This window comes from Monopterus albus, unplaced genomic scaffold, assembly GCF_001952655.1.
Source record: "Monopterus albus unplaced genomic scaffold, M_albus_1.0 scaffold2.1, whole genome shotgun sequence".
NCBI lineage: Eukaryota > Metazoa > Chordata > Actinopteri > Synbranchiformes > Synbranchidae > Monopterus > Monopterus albus.
Genome location: NW_018127882.1, coordinates 2,885,107 through 2,893,996, shown reverse-complemented (window position 1 = coordinate 2,893,996; position 8,890 = coordinate 2,885,107). Strand labels below are relative to the sequence as shown.

General features: G+C 37.9%; 1 protein-coding gene across 1 annotated transcript in view; it reads right to left on the bottom strand.

Annotated features, from left to right (window-relative positions):
- The window catches only part of gfra4b (GDNF family receptor alpha 4b), a 38,885-nt gene extending 30,248 nt beyond the window's left edge, over nt 1-8,637 (bottom strand). The window contains exon 1 of the mRNA XM_020592555.1: nt 8,206-8,637. Within this exon, the coding sequence (XP_020448211.1) occupies nt 8,206-8,248 (43 nt within the window). The 5' untranslated portion in view covers nt 8,249-8,637. The remainder of the gene's footprint in view (nt 1-8,205) is intronic.
- Nucleotides 8,638-8,890: the final 253 nt, after the last annotated feature.

Sequence of the window (8,890 nt, the reverse complement as noted above, 5' to 3'; positions counted from 1 at the left end):
CCTGAACAACTTAACTGAACTGAATATTTGTTGACTATCCAGGCTGAGGCTCAATAAATGCCCTGTAGAGTCCTTTTTACTAATTGGATTATTAAGACATTTGCAATAATACTTAAATGTTGATAGACATTAATAGATGCACTCACCAAGAAACACTGGCTGTTAAAAATCAAGATCATTCCATCATTACTGCATCACTGTTGCAGCTGAGCATTGTGGTAGTCGTAACCGAGTTGATGGTAGGGCATCAGGATTAGCATATAGCATATTACTGTAGGTTGTATATTGGCGTTGCAAATAACTGTTGTTTTCATTGTCAGTTCATTTTCTGATTATTTTTTGATAAATTGATTAATCATTTAGTCTTGAAAATGGGGGCCACCAGTTCACAATCCAATGATATTCAGTTTTCTATCACAGGATATAAAAAAACAGAAACATAGCTGCAACCTGTGAATGGTTGGCAATTGCTTAATAAATATCTGACTAAGACTTTCTGTCAGTTGACAAATCAATTCATCAACTAATTAGTATTATTTTATGGATGGGGAGGGGAACAGGGGGCAAAGCCAGCATTTTAAATGAGATAGATGCTTGAATTGTGTCTGTTCAGACGTTTGTACCCACTTAGTTCTAGGCTGTATTATAGAGTGTCGGAGCATATTTCAGGATGCACTGGGTGAAAAGCAAAGAAACATTTCGGGGTAGGTCACCAGTGACTGCAGGTTTCATACAGTACAGACAAGCACATCTGTATTCAAACTCAGGGGAAATTTTGCTTCCATTTCTCCTGTTTGTTTGTGGATTGAAGAGAGCATGCAAATTCCACACAGAAAGGGACAAAGCCAGGATTTCCACACAGCACTTCTTGCTTCATTCATTGGAACAATAAAAAAATAAATTAAAGAACAATAAAATATATCACAATTAGAGCTGGAAATGCTGAAAGTTGCAATATGAACATCTAATCAGAAAACAATTGACCACAAGTATTTGTGGTAGTAACCAACAATGATGAGAACTGATGAACACTGAGAGAAACATGTTGCTCTTCAGCATTAATGAAAAAAAAAAATCTTGAATTGTTTTTAATGGGCTGAGAGGATAGATCACATGCTTATGGTTATTTCTTTTTTGGAAAACAATATTTCCTTTGCAAAATTTGTAATATTTTTGCATATTTTATCAACATAGTTCAGCTATTTTTTCATTGTAATATGCAGACACACCAAATCTGGCAAAATGATTCCCATTTTCTTAGCATGCGTATGTTTTTGCTTATTCTCAGACAACTGATGGTAAATTGCTTGGGTTTGGATGCATTTGTGTTTGGTAGACATACTTTCTTAAAGTGATTTACACTAGATCTGTGATTCAGATACAGCAAACAAGACTGGGCTGTCATTTTCACTAAGATGGGATCTTAGTGGAAGAGGTACAGTAGTATTAATTACTAGGGATGTAGTACAAGTGACATGGTTTAGAGTCAATCCATGACTTGCTGCTAGGTTATGATCTTATTGCCATTTCCTGTATTTCTTTTCCCCCCAGTCAGGACAATAACTCAGTTTATATTGTGTGAAGAAACATTTCCAGTCATTCCTTTTTTACTGTGGCTACAATGAGGCCACAAACTGATTTCAGTGATTTCATTAACTGAAGAGTTCCTCCTAGGCATAAAACATATCAAATTATTTTAAGTGAAAAATGGTTTGGTTCCAAAGCTCAGTTGGTATATTGTGGTCTAGTCTGGGAATACTGATAAGAAACTATTCCATTTGCTGGCTGAACTGCAGTGCAATTCACTTGCCTGTGCGTGTAAACAAACAATGAAACAGTAATTAAATACTATAAAATTTGAGCCTATACTTTTTTAATTAAATAACAGCAATAATTCAGCATATAGGCTAGCAGATCTGCACAGTTCCAGATATCAAAAAGCTGAGTTGGTGAGCTCATTTATCCTGCCTGTCATAATACCTGTGTTGGAACAATGATACAAGGCAACTGCATTCTTCATTTGCAAGCAACATTGTCTGAGCTCCCTCACCGACATGTACATCATTTCACAGGCATCTCAAACTTTTATCTGAGCAGTAATTAGTGCCATTACTCTGGAAAACACTGTTAGAAAAAGCTGCCCCAAAAGCCGACCACTCACTGATACAGTAGTTCTTTACCACAGGAGAATTGGAAAGGAGAAAAGGAATGAATATCAACAACTGTCATTTCTGCTCGGAGGGAAAAAAAAACAGGACAGATGACTGAGGCAGTTAATGCTAGCTACCCAAAGAGGAAACAGAATACACACTATATTAATCAAAAAGCACTTCAGAGTTGACTGAAGGTTATTATATTGGAACAGGGTGCCATTATTTGTGCACATAAGAATTCAAGTCTTCTTATTTTTAAGAGGATTAGATGTGTCTAAATCTTATCAGTCTAGAAGATTGCTGTGTTGTTTGCAACTTTTTGCTGATGTGACACTCATAGTCTGTCCTCTGAAAATATAAAAATCAGAGTAAAATAGCTTATGCTTGCTGGCTTTATTGTATGACTGGCAATGAAAATACTAATTTCATGGTCAGCTGACTGGAGGAGGGTGACTGACAAACTGACAGACTTTTGTGTGTTCACTTCCAAGATTTGTCTCAATCTTCATGAAACTTCACTCAGTTTGCCAATTAGATTTACCAGTGTCCCAGAAATACAACAAGAATTCAGTCAGTGCATTTGAAATTGTGTCACAATGGGACTGAAGCTGCAACTTTCTCTGACATCACTGTCACAAGTTAGGATAATGATCAGAGACCAGTACCTTCTTTCTTTCACCTGAGTGACTGTCACATGGTCAGTTTGCACTACCTCCCTGTCTTCTGAGTCAGGAGTACCAGGGCATATTTTCACATTTAGCCAAGAAACTGAGTTGAGATCTCAGACACTGCTGGCAAAAGATAAATGAGAGTAATGTGTGTGACATGGAAAGGTTGGGTGAAAGCAAATACTGTATGATATTGTAAATGTATAGTATCGCATGTCCATCCCAGATGTTTCATTGACTTAATCCTGAAACACCCTCAAGGAACAGAACGTCTTTCTATGTTGGTATGCAGTATGCTTTTTTTTACTAAACCCAGAACATCTCCAATAATGCAATTAGTACACCAGCGGAAACAACCAGCTCAACAGTTCCCAGAAAACATCTAATTCAAACTAAATGTACTTTTGGGAAGATTGCTTTACAACCACTAAAGGCCACAGTTTTCTCCAAGAACAAAGCATTTAACCAGGAGATGGATTGTTTTTCCAACAGAGGGTTTTTCTGGCCAAAAGCTTCAGTTCTTACATGGCCCTGACCTGATCTAACAAAACAAACTCTTTGCTCTAAACCAGTCACTGTCTTCAGGTACTTACTAAACCTAGAGGCAAAGGCTAATAAGAAGATAGTTAATCTGGTGCTATGGCCTACTGTACAGTGTTTGTTTATTCATAGAATTTCTATTTTAGTAAACCATGTACATGTTTCTGCAATCAGATTTTTGCAAAACTCAGTATGTCATCTATTACATCCTCTGTGGTTTAGACTCTCAGCATTCTTTAGTGTACGAGTCACGTTTGTGACTATATGCTGCCCAGTATTCAGTACAGTCCAATATTCACTTTCCTTTTAGCTCTGTTTTTGGTCTCCACCAGCTCTTGAGAAAAATATCTGCCTTTATAGCTGCTAAGTGCTTCACCATGTTCACCAGTTATTCACTAACTGTGTCTGTTATTTGGTGCTGAGTTGGTAGTGTATAAAAACAGCTGTCAGCCACACCTAGGAACGAAGCTGATGAGAGAAATGAACAAGAAGCCTTTTGTTTGTTTGTTTGCTTTTCGGGCTCCACCATCTGTTATAATTCCAACTAAGCCAGTAGTCTCTTGCAACATGAACATAAATGTAAGGCAGACAGGAGTTGTATACTGTCTCCCCATTACTTGTTAGTTATTTTCCCGTTAACAGAATGCCTTCACTCACATACATCTCCAAATGTAAGCACACTCAGCAATGTATTAACAGTGATATAACGGAGGCACTCACCTACAGTAATGGATTAGGTCTTTAAACTCGGACTCCTTTCGTTTTCACACACCTCGCCTCATCAGTGGTAAGTGTTCAGCTTTAACCTTCCCCAGTAGGCCCTGGCAATGCTGCTGCTTTCATCAGTTTTTCACAGTTTTGAAATGTGAGCAGCTTTTACTCACAAACTTTATGTACTGTTTGAAGTTATTATAGTTTAACATTGTACGCAGATGATTATGTGAGAAATTGAATAATGTCACCATTAAAGGTCAGAGCTATCAGACTGACTGACATCAGATCGATGACAGTGTGCCAGCTCAACAGCACATTTTAAAACCTCAATAATTAAATACAAAGGCATTAGATACAACAGCCCTGGAAATGGCTGGAGAACAGCCCACAGGAAAAGTGTAACAGCCATTCTGTCTCTAAAGCTTTTAACCCCCAGCTCTGCTGGCCAGTGAATGTTACTAAAATGTTTATGATAGGGTTTAGATTGAAAGTTCATATCCTTTATAGAGTTGTTTCCAATAGACAATGAGGCATGTGAATAATCAGTTATTTTAAATATTCTGTAAAGGAGCCATTAGGACCATTAAATTAAGTTGTTTATGCCAAAATCCATAGTATTTTCCCTCATTTCCTCACCTGCATTATTATATATAATAGTACTTAAGGTAACACACTTTAAACCCCTTGTACCCTGAAACATAAACTCAGCATTAACCCATTTATTACAGCTTAGTTGGTATTCTGCCAGTATTAGGTTACTGCAGACATATCAGTTGATTCTGGTTATATAATGTATACTGGCCCAGATGTTACAAGAGATGATAGTACAGAATGACAGACATGTTGAAGGTAATTTCAGATAACCAGACTCAGTTGCAATTTTCTCTCCATTCATTTGAATCATTGAAAAATGAGAGACACGAGTGATTTAATCAGAACAGGCTACGTATTCCCTAATCAGTTCCCAATTAGAAAAGAAAGTTAAATATCAGTGCCTCTCTTAGAGCTTTATTGGAATCCAAAGGGCTTCTAGCCTTGTCAGTCACAGTACTTGAAAATGACTGCAGAAAGTGAGTTGTTGGAGTCATAAAAAAAAAATTAAGATTAAGTTACACTTGTTTGTGCATGTTTGCTATACTTTGTTGAATCTATGGTCCAACACTGACTTTGCACCTTGCCACACACAATTATACAAGATGCTGTAGACATCAGTATATGAGTGAGACTGAGCTTGGATGGTGGTTGGATATTTAGGTGTTTGGCTCAACTACACATCTCTTATACACACATTATCCACCATGGGGTTTCTGTGTTAAAGTGATATTAACATGTAGAACTTCCAACACTATCTCCTCTCACCATTTTACTGGGATTTAAGAACTGACTTCACAAGAATAAAGCAGGCCATGTGATGGGTTGTCTGTTGGGTACTACCTGCTTCAAATAAGATTCATGACAAACCCCATACAAGAGGCCAGCCAATATGCTAGGTAATAACATGCTTGGTGGTACTTATCTGTCTCCATTAAAGACACAGGTCATATCCCACAATGTCAAAGCCATTAAATCAAAAAATATAGCATGATCACCGGCTGAAGCTGGTTACTGTTACAGCTAAAAAGCAGCTCTGATGGAGCAAAGGAAGGACATTCAAATAGTTGATCTTATACAGTCAAAATCAGAAGACAAACTAAAACACTATGACAGGCCTTAATAAGAAAATGTTTAATTATTTGAGTTATGACTGATTTGCATATTCTGGTCTGCTGCTAATGCTTTTTCACTGCAGCCTTTATCAGTTTAAATGCTACAGTAGATCAATTCTTCTGCTTTCAGTTTATGAAATTAATATGGATTGCTATCAATTTGTACTACAATTTAGACTTGGCGTCTTGATATGGAACAGTCATGATGTAACTGTGGTGTACCTTTTGCCATTTTAAGTTAATCCTGCAGGAAAATGCTTATCTAACAAAAAATGGCACGATTGTGTTTAATTCTATCTAGTTTGTAGCTTTTGTGTGGATGTGTCAAAGGGAGCTCCTCTGCACATTTATCATGCAGATAAGATCAAAGCTTGGACAGTGAACCACTTGCTTGGAATTAATTTTTATTTTTCCCCACAGTGGAGGCAGCAGTGCTTCAGTTAAAATTCTGTAGCACTTCTGCATGTATATACTGACCCTCTGCAAGATTAAGGTCTTCTTCAGGACCTAAAGCCCCGGACTGAGCGTCACTGCTCGAGGTTCATGTCTCAACTCTGACCAATCTACCAGAGTGTCAGTGTCCTAATCAGCAAGGTTTAATACACCAAGGTTGGTGTAAAGATATTGCTTTATTTGAATTTCCCAGAGCCCAGGTTGACATATTCACATCTACTTGTCTGAGCAACAGTCACAAATAAAAACTATTCAGTTCTCAACAGACAAAGCAGCATTTTTTTTTAATCATAGATTGATTTAGCAACTAATCATTTCAGTTAAAATTTTTCATTACCAGTATCCTTATGACAATCATGTGGAACATAAAAGTAAATGTTATGGAAAATAGATTTACAGGCATGCTTTGTCTTTATTTTCAAAACATAAATAATGAGCACTTAAATAACAGGATTTAATCCACCAAAGAAACGCAAGAAAAGCTAAGAATTTTTTTTTTGCAATGCCAGTCTCTAATGGACACTGTTCCCAGCTGAAAAATACTGCTTCTGATGTTTGCCTTATGAGCTCTTTGTGCAAAAGTTTGGTTATTTGTGTTGGCTTGCAAGTATCTGGAACAGTTAGCAGAGCTGGATAATGTTTGAGTTTAGTTTTCTGACCATAGAAACCCCGGATGTCACTAAAACTGGCTAGAATACTGTGTAAATAGGTTGAGTCATCCAGATAGCCCATAGTTTCTGGCCTTTTACAGCTTGGTTTTAACTAATTAGTTTAGGCAGTTGATTAAAGGAGCTTCAGTCAACAGCTCTATTTTACAAAAACTCATGTTGGAAACAAAATTCAGATGATCAGTCATTTATCTTCATTAGAGAGAGGCTGAAAGGTACAGGTGCTGGGATATGTCACTCTTTCTTTTTCAGTTCTACCAGCAGCCTAACCATGTCAAACATGGTTCCTTGCAACAAAGACCATTAGAGAGAAAAGTTGATTCAAAGAGAAAAATGTATTATTTTCCATTCAGCATTCTTTACTGGCATCTCCATTCATTCATCTACTGAGTACCTCTAAAGAGGATATCAATAATGAATAAAGGGCTAGGATACTGTATGATACATATTCCTGCCTTTGTTGAGCAAGAAAGCTGTTGCCAATTAAAATGAGAATGCTCATCCTGCACTGATGACCATCAGCGGGTATCCAATTAGTTAACACCGCAGAACTCAGATCGACACATTTGTTAATAGTGATGAAGAGGCCCTGAGAGCCAACAACACGCAGCTCTCCTCTCTCTAGACTGTAGATTGTTGGCACAAAAATCAATATTCCAGCTTCATTCAATTAGATGGAGATCAGGTATCTCAGTGGCGCTACCTGCAGTGACTGATGTACTGCTGAGGATTTGGAGGGTGTTGGAGCCAGTGTTAAACTTGGAATGCGCACGTTAAGTGACTGTTTGGTATGGAATGCGCACGTTAAGTGACTGTTTGTTTGGTGTAAGATATGATACAATAAGTAGGAATACATAACTAGACAGCCAAACCTAATCCACACACTGATTCATGTAGAAGAAAAAACAACGTTTTGCGCATTTTTATATGCGCGCACACAAAATACAAGCATGCACATGCACGGTCAAACGCACACGTTTCAGTGCGCTATGCGTAAAGATAGCTCACTATACAGTGCTGTACAACGCAGCTTATCAGAGACGGGAAATGAATGTACTTGAGGTATTATTAACCGATTTTTGTTTTTACATTAAGATTTGAAATGTAACACTTGGCATCCGTCAGAAACAATCATACAATCATAGAGCAAACGGCTCAAGGAAGAAACGAGCGAGAAACTAGTTCTGTTTAATTAATTTGATCCGATAGTTTTAATTAGACGTCTAATAGAGCAAGTTGGGTTCGTTTCTTTGGTCCAACATTTTTTAAATTCAATTTGTAAAAAAGACAGGTGGTTACTTACCCAAAGTTATGAGATGAAACAGATAAAGTCCCCACAGATCCATCTCTGTGTGAAATGCGAAACCAGATAACTCGTCCGACCTACACTTACAGCTGTATAATTACACGGCAAGAAGAGGGTATCCAATTATGCATGTGTAGATCATTATTAGCACAAGGAGAATCTCTGAGAAAAACCCTTAAATCCCTAAGTCTTTTAGCTTGTTTACTGCCTTTGCTTTCCTTCTTAGAATCCCATCGGTTTGTTCCAACACGCTGTTGCAGTCGCGCTTTTGCACAAAGCCAGAGCCATGCGTAATAATGTGGGCGAAAGTTGTTCTGTGCGCTGTATGATCCAAGAGAGGAGAGACAAAAGACAGAGCCTTCTTTTGCGCGTTGAGGTGGTCGCGCAAATCCTTGAGTCCGCTGCTGGAGAGATGCTGAGTGCTGCCGGCAGGAACGACTGCCAGGAGGGAGGGAGGCGGTGAAAAGTGTTTGTGCAAGAAAGGACTTTAAACAGCCTGGTTACATGGTGACGACCAGTGCAGCGATAATAAAGTGTGACATATGGTTAATTTCACCAAAGGAAAAAAAAATCCTTGCTGTAATAATATTACTACATGGACTCTGTGTGTTTGTGTAGTAGTAGTAGTAGTAATAGTGGTAATGGTGGTGGTGGTGTATAATGATCTTAATCACCTAAATGA